This window comes from Aspergillus pseudotamarii (genome assembly GCF_009193445.1).
Source record: "Aspergillus pseudotamarii strain CBS 117625 unplaced genomic scaffold BDV38scaffold_45, whole genome shotgun sequence".
NCBI classification, from domain to species: Eukaryota; Fungi; Ascomycota; class Eurotiomycetes; order Eurotiales; family Aspergillaceae; genus Aspergillus; species Aspergillus pseudotamarii.
Window position 1 is genome coordinate 194,608 of NW_022475059.1, and position 18,404 is coordinate 213,011.

At 48.5% G+C, this 18,404-nt stretch overlaps 7 protein-coding genes and 2 non-coding genes across 9 annotated transcripts; 6 read left to right on the plus strand and 3 right to left on the minus strand.

Moving 5' to 3' along the window:
• Positions 1–159: 159 nt before the first annotated feature.
• BDV38DRAFT_142226 (uncharacterized protein) lies at positions 160–819 on the plus strand. The gene has a single exon (XM_032051459.1). It carries the CDS (start codon positions 315–317, stop codon positions 759–761), a length of 447 nt encoding a protein of 148 aa, XP_031911328.1. The 5' UTR covers positions 160–314; the 3' UTR covers positions 762–819.
• Positions 820–1,959: 1,140 nt separating this feature from the next.
• BDV38DRAFT_272954 (alpha/beta fold hydrolase) lies at positions 1,960–3,909 on the plus strand (the record flags this gene model as incomplete). The annotated part of the gene is made up of 3 exons (XM_032057583.1): positions 1,960–2,055; positions 2,754–3,008; positions 3,073–3,909. The coding sequence occupies 3 exons, from the start codon at positions 1,960–1,962 to the stop codon at positions 3,907–3,909; spliced, it is 1,188 nt and encodes a 395-aa protein (XP_031911329.1).
• Positions 3,910–4,104: 195 nt separating this feature from the next.
• On the plus strand, positions 4,105–5,301 carry BDV38DRAFT_142260 (putative peroxidase). The gene has a single exon (XM_032051460.1). The coding sequence runs from the start codon at positions 4,299–4,301 to the stop codon at positions 5,046–5,048; it is 750 nt and encodes a 249-aa protein (XP_031911330.1). The 5' UTR covers positions 4,105–4,298; the 3' UTR covers positions 5,049–5,301.
• Positions 5,302–6,587: 1,286 nt separating this feature from the next.
• BDV38DRAFT_142263 (potassium ion transporter) lies at positions 6,588–10,029 on the plus strand. The gene is made up of 2 exons (XM_032051461.1): positions 6,588–6,787; positions 6,942–10,029. The coding sequence occupies exon 2, from the start codon at positions 7,189–7,191 to the stop codon at positions 9,649–9,651; it is 2,463 nt and encodes an 820-aa protein (XP_031911331.1). The 5' UTR covers positions 6,588–6,787; positions 6,942–7,188; the 3' UTR covers positions 9,652–10,029.
• A 1,677-nt stretch (positions 10,030–11,706) lies between these two features.
• BDV38DRAFT_285100 (uncharacterized protein) lies at positions 11,707–12,071 on the plus strand (the record flags this gene model as incomplete). Its single annotated transcript, XM_032060412.1, has 2 exons — positions 11,707–11,817; positions 11,901–12,071. The coding sequence occupies 2 exons, from the start codon at positions 11,707–11,709 to the stop codon at positions 12,069–12,071; spliced, it is 282 nt and encodes a 93-aa protein (XP_031911332.1).
• Positions 12,072–12,730: 659 nt separating this feature from the next.
• On the plus strand, positions 12,731–14,507 carry BDV38DRAFT_272957 (glycoside hydrolase family 16 protein; the record flags this gene model as incomplete). Its single annotated transcript, XM_032057584.1, has 4 exons — positions 12,731–12,743; positions 13,213–13,594; positions 13,658–14,111; positions 14,163–14,507. The coding sequence occupies 4 exons, from the start codon at positions 12,731–12,733 to the stop codon at positions 14,505–14,507; spliced, it is 1,194 nt and encodes a 397-aa protein (XP_031911333.1).
• Positions 14,508–15,146: 639 nt separating this feature from the next.
• Positions 15,147–15,218, minus strand: BDV38DRAFT_t169. The gene has a single exon. It is a non-coding gene; the product is annotated as a tRNA-Ala (tRNA).
• Positions 15,219–15,666: 448 nt separating this feature from the next.
• Positions 15,667–15,738, minus strand: BDV38DRAFT_t168. The gene has a single exon. It is a non-coding gene; the product is annotated as a tRNA-Glu (tRNA).
• A 198-nt stretch (positions 15,739–15,936) lies between these two features.
• Positions 15,937–17,716, minus strand: BDV38DRAFT_272958 (glycoside hydrolase family 72 protein; the record flags this gene model as incomplete). Its single annotated transcript, XM_032057585.1, has 4 exons — positions 15,937–17,405; positions 17,463–17,488; positions 17,541–17,578; positions 17,639–17,716. The coding sequence occupies 4 exons, from the start codon at positions 17,714–17,716 to the stop codon at positions 15,937–15,939; spliced, it is 1,611 nt and encodes a 536-aa protein (XP_031911334.1).
• Positions 17,717–18,404: the final 688 nt, after the last annotated feature.

An 18,404-nucleotide genomic window follows, 5' to 3' on the forward strand; every position in this document is an offset into this window, starting at 1 on the left:
GTTGCTCCGTGCTCTGTTTATCCTGTCTTTTCTATATTGTCTTTCTAGACCTAAATTTCGTGTCTACAATGCATCCAGATAAACTGTTGCCCGGTGCCCTAGCCCCATTGTGACAAAGAAGTGGCTTATGGAAAGAAGTATTACATACATACATAATTTGTAGAAGCTTGATTAATAGCTTTGGCCTACGGGGCAACATAGAACCAACGACTGACTATATAAACAAGACCCCCTAAAACTCTAGTAGATTCTCTTCATCGGAATCCCCAACCTTCTCTCTTATCTTGCAGCGCCATCTATCTCAGTCCAGCACAATGTACCGAGCTCTGATGCTCATAGCCCTGTATCTATTAGCCCTAGCCGTTACTGCTCTCAGTCCTCCTCCCAACCAACCAGCCAACCAACGAGCAAATCAACAGGCTCTGACACCAGCACGGCTGGCAACAAAGAATCTGCACAAGAACTGCCGAAGCCTACGCATAGAGAACCCACCTCCGCCACGACAAAACACAAATACCGCAAACAATCAACCAACGTACGCAACGGAACTGACAGCCTCTCCGGAATTAGAATATAATAGCGATGCGTCGACCCTGCGCGGATCCAAGCGACGCGCTAATCTGCCTCGGCCACCCAAGCCACTCTTGGTGGGCAATTGCCGGAAGCGGGACGGCCAGATCCGGGAGACAAAGCTGTCCTTGGACTATTGTCTCGGGTGGCGAGAAGAGAATGGTGGAACTTTGATTGCGGAGAGCAGGTAGTATATATCTCCCTGGGTTATTGAGTGGTGGCGTTGGCTAATATGTCCCTAGTGGCTTCGGGATGCGAACGGGTCAATGTAGGAGCTGTCGCTACCTCAAATATCTCTGGGGTGATTTAGATTTCAAGATCAAATGCTTTTGTGATAATGCTTCGGACAGGACGGAAAGATTGTTCTCGACATGTAAGTCAGACTGTCTCGCATGCTTGGGCTGGTTTCGGTGCTGAAAGACTGTATAGCGGGAGTGATAACGTATGATAACGAATCGGGTCGTATCCGCTGCCATAATAACCCTGGGTCCTGAAGCGTGTGAGTGATCGTGTTCGGTCTGGGTATCATTTCGGATTAGGTTCCAAGAGGCTGGTGGGATTGTGAATTGCTTTGCTCTGGGGTACAGGCTGTTCGTATCTGAGGCCATTGAGGTATCTCGGTTGGTAGTTCATTGTGCTGTAGTCCGCGCTCTTAATCAAGCTGAACCCTGCTTCATGTTATATTAAAGAAGCTAGAGGCTATCCAACATGTGGAAATAGAAACCGGAACAGCACTAGGTCTATCTGACCAGACCGATTGAAAATTGGAAAGACGTTCATTGTCTTTTAAGTTGTATATTGGCGTATTGCAGGTGAAGGGCACATATCTGGTGGATAATGATGTTTCTAGGTATCTAAAGGCCTGTTCATCCTCATGTCAACATTCGCTCATATTTTGTATTTCTTTCTTAGGTGAACTCTTTATCCCGTTGTATTTAGTGGGTAGAGTAGCCAGATTAAGAACCAGACCATATATATGGCGGAGTACTAGTTAATACGCGAGCGCAGCAAAGGCTCTTCATCAAGAGACAGGACGAGAACATCGGTATGGCATCGGTCCGTTCCGTCTGAAGTCAAAAGTAGTTCGATGTCTGAGCAAGTTAAGGATCGGCGAGTTTGACTCTGCGCGACCGCATTTTTCAACGCCGGTTCTGATTGGATTGGATTCTTCTTTTCGTTTCAATGCTTGTGCACCAATGAGAAGATCGTTAAGAGCGCGTGGCTCAAGATATTGGACAGATGCTGCTCTTTCGCTCTTTCTAATAGTTGGCCATAGCGGCCCGGGAGTCATGTTGCCATGGGAAGGGTGGCTTTGGGTAATGGCGGTCCGAGAGCGACGGTGTATACATAGCGCCAACTCCTCCTTCCTCTGTGATATCTGAGGCAGGAATGGACCATGCCCATCGATGGTTTAGAATTGGCTCCGATCTCGCCACCAAACTGCGATTTGGAGGTGATATGTCTGGATCAACAATTCACACTCTGGTGAGTTGTTCGTCGGTTCACACGAGTCTTATTAGAGTTGATTCATATTCTCTATAGAAAGTCGGTATATATGAAAACTCAGGAAATTAGTGCAAGAATGATCTTGTTGACCGTGTTCTCTCTCTAGATGCACAAATATGATTATTCGAGTTCCGCTGTCCTGCAACATACTTTCGGGCATTTATGCACAGACCCTAGTCTGGATTGTGAATTGTTCTTGGGACGAGGAAGTCAGATTGTGAGGAGTCAGAACTCATTTTCAGCTCGCCATTTCACATGAGCCAAGCAGGTGACTTAGTAGATTGTACGAATGGTGGCCTCAGGCTACATATATATAGATATACTTTTCAACTAGTCAAAAATGAAGAAATACTTAATTAACCACATACTAACCAGAATATAAATGCACAAGTCAAATCATGCGGCCCTCTACCCCTATTGTTGAAATTTAATGCCTAGTTATCATACCCATAACCTGGTCGTGGTGATGTTTACTACGAGTTAACTTCGGATGTGAATCCTAGAGAAATGACATCATACTTTGTCAATCCCCTGTTCTTTTCATAGAAGAAATGATTAAAATCTAGAAGAATACCATAGGGTAATCTGTAATACCAAACAGCAAAGCGCACCCTATCAGACGGCCCAACAACCACCCCGATTGACCCACCGACCAAACCTCGGGATCCGCCGCCGAGACTGACGGGCATGTGAGACTGAAGCTATATCCACCGCTCACACATGACCTTTTGTCACCCACATCGCAGACACACAACGTAGTAACCATGGCGCCTTTAACTGCCGCGGAGATTGTAAAGCACTCCGCGTATGACTCGGTGGCATGGAATCTCCCTCCCACCACCTCAGGAACATGTCCGGTGGCGCAAAACAGGCGCGGCGGCCCCTTGAACCTGTACTATGAAATCCACGGCACTGGACCTGCAAAGCTCGTCGTACGTTCACCGCTCGTGTCCATTCTGCCGTCTTCTGCACGCAAGTACTAAATATGAATCACAGTGGATCATGGGGCTGAACGCCTCACACGACGATTGGAAGCGCCAGACCAAGTATTTCGGCCACCAGAATGCCTCCAAATACACATGCTTGGTCTTTGACAACCGCGGTGTCGGCCGCTCCGACAAGCCAGTGAACTACTACTCCACGTCGGAAATGGCACAAGATGTCGTCGATCTACTGAGTCACCTGGGCTGGATCGATCTCTCGGCCCCCGCCACCCGGTCGATCCATGTCATGGGCGCCAGTATGGGTGGCATGATCTCCCAAGAAGTCGGCATGCTCATTCCAGACCGTCTGGCTAGTTTAACGCTCTGCTGTACGGCCCCGCGACTCGTCCGCACCGCTCCGTTCCTGGAGAACCTGCGCGAGCGCGCGAGCATGTTCATCCCCCGACATGTGGACGTCGAGTTGGCGCGCTTGGGACACACGCTCTTCGGCGGGGATTTTCTCGACCAGTCGGATACGGAGTACGAGGATCCGGAGAAGAACTTCCCTACGAGGCGCGAGCGGTTTGCTGCGGGTCAGTTGAAGAAGCGGGAGGATCCCGATAGCTTTACGAAGAAGGGGTTCCTGATGCAGATTGTTGCATGTTACTTCCATCATAAGTCTCCGGAGCAGCTCAAGGCGTTGGGGGATGCTGTGGGACGAGAGCGTATCGCTGTTTTGCATGGGACGGAAGATCGCATGCTTACATTCCGTCATGGCGAGATTTTACACGAAGAGATTGGGAAGGGGATCCTGTGGAAGGTGTATGAGGGTAGTGGCCATGTGTTGATGTGGGAAAATGAAGATGAGGTTAATCAGTTGGTGAAGGAGCTTGTTGACAGGACTTCCTGATCTGGGACGATTACTTAGATGGTTTCATGCATATTGATTTATTTTGTATACCAACTCCGATCTTCCTTCCGTGTGTACAGAAATGCGGTGTCCTGGGAGGATACATGAGCTAAACCGACTAAAAAAAAAGCCAAAGACCTAGACGAAATAAGCAAGCATGCACGTTTACCTAATAGGGCATGGGAGGCTGACAAGCAAGCTGGAATGTGACCAATCATTCAGCCGCAGACATCATTTGTATCGAACACGAGCTCCAATCAATCAGCCTGCAAATGGAACCAGCGCATATATAAGCATCAGCCTTACAACCATGAAGTCCAGAATCTGGTTTTCTCTTTTCACCGCCGCTTTTTCTATTACCAACCCTCACGTAACCACAACATTCCAACATGTCCAGCGAAAATGAGACCCTCTCAGAAGGGCAATATCACCGAGGCGGGGCAGACGACCTGCGCTCCCCATGTCCCATCCTCAACTCCCTCGCAAACCACGGCTACATCGCTCGCGACGGCCGTAACATCACCGGGAGCGACCTAAAGGCAGCGCTAGAACACATCGGGCTCGGCTTCGACACCGCAGGAGGCCTCGTGAAGATCGCCTTCCAAGACCATGTCGACCCACCCGAAGGCAGCCCACGTACGACCGCCAACTTCGGCCTACGCGACGCCGGCCAAGTCAACGAAGACGGGGAGCCCGTGCTCAACCTCGATCAACTCGGCCGTCCACATGCCATCGAGCACGACGTGTCCGTTACGCGACAAGACCGCGCGTCGGGCGACTACATCCATCTCCACCCTGATCTATATCAACAACTTCTCGCCTCTTCGGGGAATGGAACGTCATTCTCCATCTCGGATATTGGGAACCTTCGCAAGAAACGGTTCGAGCAGTCCAAGAAGGATAACCCGGAGCTTGATTTGGATAAGAGGATGCATTACATCGCTTGCGCGGAGGTCGGGGGTATCATGGGTGTATTTGGGAAGGGGCTTTACCATGTTCCGAAGGAGTATATCCAGGCGATCTTTGGTGAGGAGCGTTTGCCGTTTGACGAGGGATGGCGGCCGCGTTGGACGAAGTTGTATCTGCCGGAGGCTGGGGCGGTGACTTTGGCTATTTCGCATTATGCATGGCCGTTTTAGAGGGGTTTGTCCTCCTTGAATGGTGTAACTGGGTGGGTTTTTGACATTGGTGTTGAGTTTTTCATCTTTTGTATGACTAGATACTATGAGACTGTAGTATCTTTTGATCTGGGGTAGTCATCTTTGATTCTTAATCTGTGGCGCGCTGGAGCAACAGTTAGATCGATCGAGAAATTCCTGATCAAAGATGGGCGACATGGTGTATAGATATGGTTACTGCAGGGAATTATTATCGTATACTAAGTATATACTCAAACTAGGACATGCAAGTGGTAAGTTAGAATCTTTTCCTGTCGCATTCTTACGTCATTGAAATGTGATACATACATGGTAACTTCAGTGACAGGTGAAGACTCACAGTATATAACGTAAAACCCGGGAAAGATTTTCCTACGATACCAACGCCTATCAGCGATGCCGTTGGGGACATCTGTTAGTCATGATAGTACTGAAATAGAGAATAACTACTAGTACGTAGCTGTCAGTTGGACAGGGATGAAGAAGTGATGGTGTCAGACCAACGTTCGAGGTCCTTGGCAAGTTCTACCCCAAATACGTTCCATGGAACTAGGGTTCTCTTTTGTCACTCTTCGTTTCAGAGTGTGAAAGGAGCAAACAACAAAATAAATATACACATACGAGATACGAGCGAGAAGTATAAAATACAAGATTCGCAATACGAGGAGTAAGTACTCCGGTTCCTCCGTACTCTAGAGGGATATTTTGCGGAGAGGCCCCTATATAAAGTTCCGGATAACGTGGTAATACTAGAAGCGTTAAGCTAGCCTTGTAGTAAGTATGTATATCACATTCCAAAACAAGATCGGTGGGTCTTCGCCGTAATCTTCTAGAAGATAGAGAAACAGATCAATTCTAGGGGGAGAACAATGGGATATTCTCAGATAGGTAGTACTACTATTGCTATTACCGTATTGTAGTACGACTCCTAGTGAGGTAATAGTATTGACGTGGCTTGCCCACTCGAACAGCCAATGATTGGGAGGGAATTGAATACGACTGTGGCTTGTACTCCGTGCGGACATACGAGAGAACGGGGAATTCAAAACGTGTGTCCTTTCACTGGCTGCCATTGGATGACCGGAATGTTGACATGTCCATAGATAAGGATCAGATCGATAATACGCGATTGATCCCTGTCATGTTAAAAAGTTGAAACGCCAAAAAAGAAAAGAAAAGTAGTAAAGGTAAAGGGAAGAGCCAAACTGAATGGACCCAAACAAAAAACGATGGAGACCTTTTCAACCGCCTTCAGGTTAAGGTTAAGGTGGGCACTGGCTCGGTGAAAGAGCCAATCCGGGTAAGGGATCTACCGATGTGGCGGATGGCAAAGGTGGAGCCACGAGGAGGTACGGCCACAAGAAACGGATGCCGGTTGCGCACTTCCCCCTTCTGCAGCCAGTCTTAGGCAGAGAAATTAAAGTACGTCGTTGTCCGGAAGTTGATTAGCAGAACCAGAACCATTGCGGCGCTTTTGCTCCAGTGAGGGATTAATTCATGTTTGCTTTTTTCTTCACCTCGAACTAACGCTTTCTCTGCAGCTTAGTGTCTGGCCTAATTTTTTTTTTTTTCTTTTCCAGTCAGAAGAAATAAATAATAAAATTCCTAACTTTTTCCATACCCTGTTTTTATTTTATTTTAGTTTATTTTATTTTTGCTTTCAAAGAAGATTCCCTTTTCCCCTTTCCAATTTCTCTTCTTTTTTTAAATCGGAGCCTCTTGTAAGGTTCCCGCGGACACCGTTTACGGAGTGGATTTCTTATCGCATGACCACTTCCATTCAATCATGCCCTTGATGCCAACATACCTTCAGTTAATATGTCGTCTTGCAAGAACTAGACGCTAACACGGGTCGGTTCTGCGGCCTGTTCGCAGTTGCAACACCTTCTTTCCACGAGAATTCGGATCCGTCCATTGTCTTGCTGACATCGTGCGGTCATCCACGACATCAGAGTTGCGCGATAACCTTTTGATCTTCATTCCGACAGATACACACTTCTAGAATCCTTCCCGCGCATCTCCCCCTCCACGCGAGAATTCTCCGACGATTTCGTGACTCCTGGACGGGCGACTGTTCCACCGTGTCTATCACCAAGCGGTGGTACAGCCGTGGTCCGTCAAGATGTTCTCCTCTTTCATTCGCGGGGTATCCTCGCTCAAGTCGCAAGTGCCACTATTACGGAATCTTCGCCTCAACTACATCTTGTTACACTATATCTATATCATTGCGATCACCCTAATCACCTCCATTATCGTGTACCCGGGCAGCGACATCGCTTATATCGATGCGCTCTTCTTCTCAGCAGGGGCTGCCACGCAGAGTGGACTGAATACGGTGGACTTCAACCTGTTGAGAACATATCAGCAGGTGGTGCTCTACTGGGTCTCCATGCTGACAACCCCCATTTTCATCAATACGGTTCTCGTCTTTGTCCGACTTTACTGGTTTGAGAAGCGGTTTCAGCACGTCGTTCGTGATGCTCGAGCTTTGCGCCAAACCCGGTCTCGAATGCGGACCATTAGCGAAGACAAGGATAACCAGAGTCATGACCGGGAAGAGGCCGGCGTCGGGGGTCGCGCCATTGTCGTGTTGCGCAATAACCAGGGAGAGGCCCAGGGCAGTCGGCAACAAGACGCTATCTATAAATCCCCCTCCGAAAGTGACTCGGGGCCAAGTTCGTCAGCGGCCAGAGATGAGAGTGGCCATACCTCCGAGCAAGAATCCGATTCCAATAACAACCTCAGGCGAGGGTTTGGGAGTCTCCGGGTTCCGGCCCAATTGAGCCCCGAACAACACATTGCCTTCTTGGAGAACCAACGGCGGCCCAAAGGGGCGTTGAGAATTCCCAGTCCGAGGGAATATGACCGTGGTGGTGTGCCCGAGGCCCTGGGAGAAGAGGAGGGTGAAGGGGTAGAAGCCGCTCGCCAGAGCAGCAATCAATCTGACGATCCGCCGAGCCCACGCCATGTGGAGGAGGATGACGAGGTAGGACCGATGGAGGGTCCGCATATTACCATCAACGAGCCGGATATGATCCGGACACGGACGAGGAACTCCACCTTCCCCCGGTTAGATACCCGTCCTACCGTGCGCGAAACAAGGGACTTCGGCGATCCGTCGCCTCTTGCCCGCACCACGACCCGGAGACCCACGTTCACCGGCGTGTTTCGGTCCCTGACGCAGGAGAGAGACCGGAACACGCTTCCATATCTAAGCTGGAATGCGACGGTCGGCCGTAATTCCCAGTTCGTCGATTTGACCGAGGAACAACGGGATGAGCTAGGTGGCATCGAATATCGGGCACTCAAAACATTAGCGGTCGTCTTGATCTCGTACTATGTCTTCTTCCACCTGCTGGGCATCATCTGTTTAGTGCCATGGATCATGACAACTCGTTGGGGTGTGGTCGTCACCAATATTGGGCAAGGACGACCTTGGTGGGCTATCTTCACGGCTGCGTCCTCTTTCAATGATGTGGGGTTCTCCATCACCCCTGACTCGATGAGCTCCTTCCAAGAAGCCATCTTTCCCCTGCTTCTGTTGGCCTTCCTCATCATTATCGGCAACACCGGCTTCCCCTGTATGTTGCGATTGATCATCTGGCTATCGTCCAAGCTCGTGCGAAAGGAATCTCCCTTGTGGGAGGAACTGAGGTTCCTCTTAGATCACCCTCGTCGCTGCTTCACTCTTCTCTTTCCCCGCAATGCGACCTGGTGGCTGTTCGCAATCCTGGTGGCGTTGAACGGGATTGACTTGATCTTTTTCATTATTCTGGACTTGAAAGATTCCGCGGTCACCTCCCTATCTACCGGTATCAAAATCCTAGATGGCCTTTACCAGGCCGCGTGCACGCGTACTGCAGGATTCTCGGTCGTCAGCATATCCGAATTGCATCCCGCGGTCCAGGTATCCTACATGATCATGATGTATATCTCCGTGTTTCCCATTGCCATCTCTCTCCGGCGAACCAATGTCTATGAAGAGCAAAGTCTCGGGGTCTACCCTGCAGAGGAAGATGACAATGAAGACAACCAGACCGCGCCGAGTTATATTGGGGCTCACTTGCGGCGACAGCTGAGCTTCGACTTGTGGTACGTGTTCCTGGGCTTGTTCGTCATCACTATTGTAGAAGGAGGGCGCCTGCAGCGCCAGGACGATTACTCGTTTCAAATCTGGTCTGTTCTTTTCGAGGTCGTCTCCGCCTATGGCACTGTCGGTTTGTCCATGGGGTACCCAGGAGTCAATGCATCTTTCGCGAGTCAGTTCCAAACCTTGTCCAAGTTGGTTATTATCGCCATGCAAGTCCGTGGTCGGCATCGTGGTCTCCCCTACTCACTAGACCGTGCCATTTTACTTCCCTCGGAGGCTTTGAACCACCATGAAATTGCGGATGCCGAGCGTCGCATGCGCCGCCGTGCCTCTAGTCTCAGCCAGATGTCTACAGATCACCGGCCGTCCCAGGCACAGGAGAACGGCATGTCTACCGGACATGATCCCCGAGACAGAAACACATCCCCGTGGTTCAGTGGGAGCCCTATCATGCGCCGCCAGTCTACCATGCGTTCCCAAAGATCTCAGCGGTAGGACTTTGGCTAATCCAATAGATCAATTTTCTTGAAAGCTCCCTTTTCTTTTATTGTGGCCCTCACTTCCAATGGTCTTAATCTTATCTGATTGGGTGTAGCATTTGCTTTCGGTGTTCTAGACCTTCTGTTACTGGGATACATTTGTCTTTGAGCGTCGTGTCTGCCTTTTAGCGTATTATTGCTTGAGCGTCTACAATGCTTGCCTTCCTAGGGCTGTATAATGTGGTTTTGTGCGGCAATTTCGGAGGCTAGTGTTCTCTTCCTGTATATGTCCAATTTAAAGATCATGCAGCAGGCTGCGTGACTGATTCTGAACGAACTGTTTCCTGTATTATCAGACCTCCCGCCGAATACAAATATTCAGGCGACCCACTGCACCATGTGGACTACTACCTGCCAGAGGCATTCGAATTCGCCATCCCAGCGGTACGTCAGATGCCTTATTTGACAAGCCTTTAGGGACAACTATTCCACAACAACATGCCAATCAAAATGCACCGCAACTACAACCCCACAACTACAGCGCCTTGATTCAGATCAGGAGTCAGACATAGGCTCTCCCCTGCGGCTTCATAAGATAGATAGAAGTAGACTCTTCACCAGCTCTTTTATTTACCCGATAGACAGACAACAGTGCCCAAAAAAAAACGCACCCTGAAACTAGTCTCATGACCAAAACTCCTCTAAACCCGGATAACCACCCAATTCGACCCATTCCAAGACAGAGACGCCATGCCATATTCCGCTGAATTCTCACAATCGAAAAGACCCGCTTTCACAAGATAACCCCCAATCAGATATTACGTCCACCCAGCAGCACGACCAAGCTTTCCCGGCCCGGGATCCGTCACCGGAAAAAAAATCATGTTGTGGGTACAAGAGACGATCATGACTTTGCCGTCCGGAAGTGCGGATGCGCGAATCTCCGGGTGAAGCTTTTCGGCAGGATGATGGCTGGTATGTGGAGCTGGCTTTGATCGTGGAAGGCTCGTCTTAGAGTATGCTATCAGCTGAGGGGGTAGGTTCCGTAGGTATAGATGTAGTGGAGGGCTGTTTCATGTCTGGCTTAGAATATAGCATCTATAATGTTTTCTACTGGTAGTGTGCCTAGGTACTATCTGCAAGAAGCTATTGTTAATCTGGCCCTCGCCTCAAAACAATATATGATTCTTCCAAACTCTCACGCCATTATTTCACCTCGCCCACGATCATAACTCCTAAATCCACATTGGCCCGCGGCATCGGAAAGAGACCGCCAATGTCTAAGACATTCAACCGATCCTTCAACCTACATCCCTAAACAGGCAAACAGCCCAAGGAACGACACTACCCAGACAAGCATCTTCAGGTATGCTTAGCGTCGATGTCGATCACTACAGTAGTTGAGGAGATATCATATCAGACCACTTGTCCGCTGCCACGGACATAGGCATAACCTCCGAGATAATCTGACTGCTTCTCTAGACCTACTAACACAGTTAATAGACTAGAGAGTGTAATGACACCTAATCAATCCTAAATATACACGTAGACTATGAAGATTGCGGTTTGAAAGTAGTTTAAACTCGGGCCACGACTTCGGTGAATCTTCGGGAGTATAGTTGAATGTCTCTGGATAACCAGCTAAACTATGGTTTTGGATTGATTGCACCGAATTCTCCTTTCTTAGGCAACAGTACCTAAATAGACTACACTATTTTCTGCAGACGTCCATATTCCTACTCAACACGTGGGTGGAGTCCGAAGGATCTCGTCTTCAAAGTCTCTACACATTCCCTCTATCCAGAACAGTCGCCAACCACTTACCGAAAAAGACAATATTGTTCTTCCTAAATTGGGCCCTGCATTACTTTCCCCACCAGGACATCCTTCCTAGTCTATCAGTAGGTAGACTAAATAGATACGTATATTGTATAGTAAACTATCCGGCCACTCCTCCTCACCCAATTAGGAAAACAACTCACCATATAAATTTCCGCTCCCTCTCCCTCTCTGTCTCCCTCTCTCCAAGAAACCCCATCCTCAACAGCACACCGATCTAAACTAATTCAAAATGCGCATCCTCTCTATCGGCCTCCTCCTCCTCGCCAGCGCTTTCACAGCGCAAGCCTGCACATACTGCCAATGCGAATTCGAAGACGGCTCGCACTGCTGCGTCTACTCTGTAAGCTCATTCACCTACCAACGACACTCATTTGTTGAGTAATATAAATGAGTAAGAGTGCAATGTGCTAAGCTATTGTATAGGACGCAACACAGGGCAACCTTGACTGTCCCTCTGTGTGCAAGAATGCCCATCGCGCGGACGGAAAGACCAGTGATGATGGTATGCCCGGAACTGCCTGCAATGCCGGCGGAAAGTATAAGTGTGCTTCTGCTTTTACGGCGTTGGATCGTACGCCTTGTTATAGGCAGTAGAATGCTTTTTCTTGTTTTGACTTTCTGGAAAGGAAGGGGGTTGGGGTGGTACTGGGTTGTTGGGTTTGTATATAGTTTATCGTAGGGTTGGGGATGGGCTTTCTGTCTAGATGGGGAACGAAGCGCTTATTGTGTTCGTCGTTGTGAACTAGTAGAATGTGTATCTCAATGTACAACAGAGTGGCTATGCTTTTTGGTCTAGTGGTGAAGCAGCCAGCTGTTACAGGTATAGATATGAAGGGAAGCATGTTAGAGGTTCGCAATCGGCGAGTAATGCTTATTCGCATGCTACTCCCAGCGATGCAATGAGCATCTAAAACAAAGAGCGAACAGTACACAGGTCCAGACGAGCAAGTTGTAAATTAAAATCAGTATGACTCTGTATAAGAACCCTATGATCCACCGCACTCCGGCTGCTCCACTTGATTGCCATTTTGCCTGCTTGGAAGGACCTTGTTCCTTGGTCTTGGCAGTGCTTATTTCCGCGTGCCTGGCTTTGACCCTGTGCCTAAATCTTAACAGCCATTCTATGGTTTCAGGGGTCGTTATAGAATTTGGGCCTGGCTGTATAAGGTTTGGATTCAATTTACAAGAAGCATAAGTGATAACCTTGTGTTTGTTTGTTTGTTGATGTTGTTTTGTTTATCAACTCAGCAACCATGGCTCTATTGGGTTTAGCGTGTGTACCTCAGTCAGGGACGCATGCAAACAAATGCTTGATCAACATGATGCCTCGCCGTGTAATATGATTCAGTCGATATAAAATGAATCATGGAGGATCTGACGCAATCTACGATGAGGTCTTCGCTGCATTGACACACCACCCGTTTTGGTTTTGCTCCTTTCCCCACCACGAGTCTGATTCATCAATCTCAACTGCATGCAGTCGGGTTTAAGCTGCGTGGATTTCCTGAACCGGAGATGATCGGAGGCATCGTTTCACCTCCTGCATTCTGGATGACGACATCCCAACAGTCTCTCTGGATCAGCACATGATTTCTTATCGTTCTGATTTATCGACACGCTCTGTAGGATCCGACACATTCTTCTAACCACCAGTTTCAACCGCACTCCATCCCTAATCGCCCCATCCCTTGATCCATTGCAATCAGTCAGAAGGACAACTTTTGCAGCATGACAGATAGAGCATACCACACCCCCGCAGATGACTTCTCGCGATACGGAGGAGCTACAGCTCACCTCCCCAAGCTCGAAGTCAACGATCTCCAACATGCGGGGCCCCCTCCGGGCCCAGGCGCTAAAGCCACGCCTCCGCAGGTTGGACCCGCCCAGCCGTGGTACAACCCTCGCGGGTGGTCACTGCGCACGAAGCTGATTGCTGGCATCGTTGGCGTTGCAGTGGTTGTGGCTATCATTGTGGGAGCTGTCGAGGGGACAAAGGCAAATCGCTATCCGGACTATACGCAACTCAATTACCAGCTGGTAGATACGTATTCGGGAACATCGTTTCTCGATCGCTTTGACTATTACCATGGCGAGGACCCTACCGAGGGGTTTGTCCAGTATGCCGCCCATCACCCATTGACATTCATCTAGGGTTTCATACTCATTTGTAACCCTTTCAGATATGTGGATCAAACGGCGGCAAATGCGCTGAATCTCACTTATGCTACGGACACATCGGTCGTACTGAGGGTCGATACCTCGAATCAGAATGCGGTTAATGGTCGACAGTCGGTGCGGCTGGAGTCTAAGACCGGGTACGATAATGGCCTGTTTGTCTTTGATATTCTTCATACGCCCTATGGCTGTGGTACGTGGCCAGCGTTGTGGTTGACGGATACATTCAATTGGCCGACGAACGGAGAAATCGATATCCTGGAGACAACCAACAATGCTCCCGAAGGCAATGCCGTCACATTGCACACGACCAGTGGCTGCAATATGAAAGTCAGGCGCAAGCAGACTGGTGATACGGTGTATACAACCTGCGACAACAGTACCAACGGCAACGCAGGGTGTGGTGTCCAAGGATCGCCAGATAGCTATGGTGAGCCTTTCAACAACAACGGCGGAGGTGTAAGTCCAAGGACCCGCATATCACGACCACACCAGCTAACAATACAACAGGTCTACGCCCTGGAACTGCGGGACGCCGGCATCCGCGCCTGGATGTTCCCACGAGACTCTATCCCAGACGACATCACCAATTCTAGCAGCTCTCCAGACCCATCCACCTGGGGCACTGCGTTAGCCGACTTCCCCAACACCGATTGCGACATCCCGTCGCATTTCCGCAATCAAAGCATTATTGCTAACATCGACCTGTGCGGTACGCTCGGCGCTCAGAAGCAGTTCTACACCGAACAATCGCATTGTCCGGGCACGTGCAACAATTTTGTCGCAACCAACCCATCAGCCTTTACAGAGGCTTACTGGGAATTCAAAAGTTTCAAAGTCTATCAAGCTCGATAGATTACTTTCAACATGGTTTATTTTGCTCAATGAGCACCGTTACCCGTATATGTTGGGCGGGCATAATGTAATGGATATGGATTTATGCGATTATATGGGTGGCTGTCTGGAATCGTCATTTCGCTAATGCATTGCCATTAGCTAATAATATTAATAGTTATTCTCTTTTTATGGTTGTGTACGGTCTAGGTCTGTTGGGTTATCTATAGAGCATTGCTAAGCTAAGATATGTCTACAGGGAAGGCAGATTATCAGTGAAGAGATTTGCTGGAAACAAAAAGGTTAGATCTTTTGAATAGTAAATTAATGATTATGTCACAAAAACGAAGTCACTGTCCTTGGGTAGTCTAATATATGTAAGTATGAAAAAGTGGAAGGTGGGAATAAACACTCATACCATACACCTTGAAATATATATACTAGTCAGCACAAAAAGTAGTATTCACTAGAAGACACCAAACCACTTCCAAAACAACTAGTATACTGAACAAACCAAAACAGCACAATAAAAAACAGTCCCACCCAAGAGAAAAACGAGAATACGTTGTACTTCATAGTTACAAGATCTAGCCAAACCAAAAACCAAATGCAAGGGAAAAAAAAAACACACCCATCCGAAAGGAGGGGAAAAAGTTAAACTGGACTTGAGGGGAATTGAACCCCCGACTTCTCGCATGCGAAGCGAGCACTCTACCACTGAGTTACAAGCCCATTGTAACTTGACTAAGTATACTATATTATGGTCTATGATAGAAGAGTTTTATTTAAAGAGTTTCGAAATACTAGTCTGTAAAAGAGATGAGAAGCATCTTGCAACTTGGGAATAAGTACAATATTTTTCATTTTGCAATGATAATTGGGCCGTGTCACCTATTACGGTGTTTGGAATTAATGGTATAAGGTCCTCCTCTTTTGTTTTCTCCTTCTATTTTTGCTGTGTCGATAGAGGTGTTAGATTCTTGGTGAGGCTGTCGTGTTTCGGGCTTGCGGGGTACCTACTTGGCACTGTCAGAATATAATATAATATATGGTTGATATTATAGCATAGCAGTGACATGGAATGGAAGGGGACAAAGAAGCATGTTTGAATGAAGAGTATTTATTAGAAGGAAGGCAACAAGGAAGAAGGGAAACTATGAAAAAAACCAAAAAGAAATGCTTCCGATGCGGGGAATCGAACCCCGAGCTGCTGTGTGAGAGACAGCGATGTTAGCCATTACACCACATCGGATGATCGTTGAATAGTTACCTATCTTGAAGCTACACAAGCCAGTCGCCCCTCCAGCTACATTCTCATTTATAGTCAAAGAATACTGTAATTAGACGAAGTACAATTCCAGTTCACTCAGCAAGCCGAAGACAACAATTGCTCCCCATCTCCGTTCTATATACCATAGACCTGTCAAGTATATCTAAGTACAATGTAAATTTACAGAGAGACCATCAAGAAGCCCGCCACTACCGCTGAAACAAAGTACGCCACACCGAACCAACCATTCACCCGAACAGCAACAGGGCTCACAACACCAGAAGCTGCGCCGTCAGAAGTCGAGGTGCTGGCTGCACTGCCATCACCGGTAGGGCGAGACGTGACCTTGCCTGTGCCTGCTGACCCGGCCTGGCTGACCAGAGACTTGCAGGTGCCAGACAGATCTTTGGCCGACTGAATTGACGCCGCGCCGTCGAAATCACAGGCAGACTTTCTCTTACCCTGGTCCTTGTAGTACTGGTCCAAGACGAAAGATAATTGGTCCTTGCTCGAGCAGACGCTGTAGGAACCATAGTCACCAGTCGTAGCATTGTGAGAAATACCGTCACAGATACCCTGGCCATATCCGCAGACCTGACCGAAGAGCTCGCCGTAATTTTCTGCCTTGACGGAGTCGCTGACCACACAGGATAAGCTGGACACCATGCAGGAGCAAAGGTCCTTGTTCGGGGATGGGGGAAGGGGGCTCGACTTGGCGAGCCACATGTCGTCGACGGTGGGACAGGCGCGGGGCGAGTTAGTGGGGGAGTAGCTGGCGCTGTTGGTACCGGTAGGTGTAGCAGACTGGATTTGCTTGGAGTAGTAGCCAAAGTCTGCTTCAGTCTTGACAGAATTGCCATCAACAGAAACTAGACCGTAATCGTTTTCGGTTTCGAAGTACATGTAGACGATACCGCCGCTCCAGACATTCTCCATCTGGGGACCGAAGAGCACAGGGACGTCGCTGAACTTGCGGGGTTTCTCGTCGTTACAGCCATACTCAGAGAAGAAGATGGGGATGGAATAGTCCTTGTATTCATCGGTTCGGTTCTCATATCCCGAGGTCTGGAATGTTTTATCACCGCACCACTCATAGATATTATACCCGAAGAAATCGATAGACTCGGACTGGTCGCCGCAGTTGAGATAATCAGAGATCGGCACGCGGATATCCGGGTTGTCGGTAGTCGCATATCCAATACCAAGGGACTCCCGATATCCCTGGTCCTTGATGTAGGCTTTCATATCTCTGGCAGCAGCCTTGACGAAGGCCGCACCGGCAGACTCGTTCGCCCTATTGACGACCTCGTTTCCGGCGAAGAACCCGATGACATTGTCATACTGGTGGAATGCATCAATAACGCTGGTGTAGCGAGTGTGCTGGTCGACTGTCCACTCGGGAGAATCCGTTGTGATCGATTCCTCGGGAGATGCCAGATCGGTGATGACATAGATTCCTGCATCGGCTAGCTTTTGCATACAGTCGTCATGATTCTGGGTCGGGTCGACCGCGTAGGTCCGGATGACGTTCGTCCGCAATTGCTGAAGATAGGGGATGTCACGCTCGCATTTGGATGCGTCTGCCAGAGGATCGACGTAGCTGTTGCTAGATTGACCATTTCCACCCGCTCCGCCACCGGTATAATCCTCTGCAAGTATGAATTAGATCTGCAAATGGTGATGGTATGATGTGATAGGAAACATACCCTGATAAGCCACACCCCGGATATAACTATATTGCGGAGTCAGTTTTTGGATGTCTACTGAAGGAACGGTGATCTCACAATTCAGTGCCGTTGTTGGAATAGAAAAACTTAGAGCCCTGTACAGTGGTATTGTTAATTAATAAAGTACGTTTCTAGAGTGGCATAATTGGGCTTGCCTTGATCTCAATGTGTGGGACACTGGCCAGGGCGGACCCCGATATCAGGGAGACACCCGTAAGCGTGGAAAACTTCATTTCAATGAGCGTTCTGAGTGAGTGTATGCAAACTCGATATGAAGCCTTCGTTATATGAAAATAAATATTAAAGAGGGCAACAAGAGCAGGAACTCTACCGAGACGACAGAAAGTCAGTGGAAATGCCTCACACGACACAAGTTTATTCTACAACGAGGCGAAGGAAGACTTAAAGAACTCGAGCAGCTGGGAAGTGGGCAGAGGTAGGCAACACTAGAATCAAGTGCCCCTGCATTGGAAGATGCCACTTCCAGACTGCATTATCATTGCTCCTCATCCATGTTAGCCGGGCTGCTAATGAGAAAGAATGTGTCTAAGAGTAGTTGTCTCCACCAGTGAGGTCGAGGAGACTACTATCGTCTTGGTCAGTAGAGTATAATTTCCGCTAAGAACTGCATTGATACATAACTAATGTGTACTATGGTATATGAGTCACTGAGTAGTGCTAAGATTAGCCAGCAATCTATTGGATGTAACATGGGGGCGACATGTCAACGATTGAACTGGCGTATTAACGAGGGAGAAGGAACTCACTACTTGGCAAGAAAGCTTAGCCGACGATTGGTGGGTCAATCCGATGGAGCCCTAAGAATGGAACTATTCTCAGGGACCACCCCATGAGTGGTTAATTGTGTTTGCTACTGCACGAGCCAGTTAAGATAGCGGTTACAAGTGTATTACACGACTC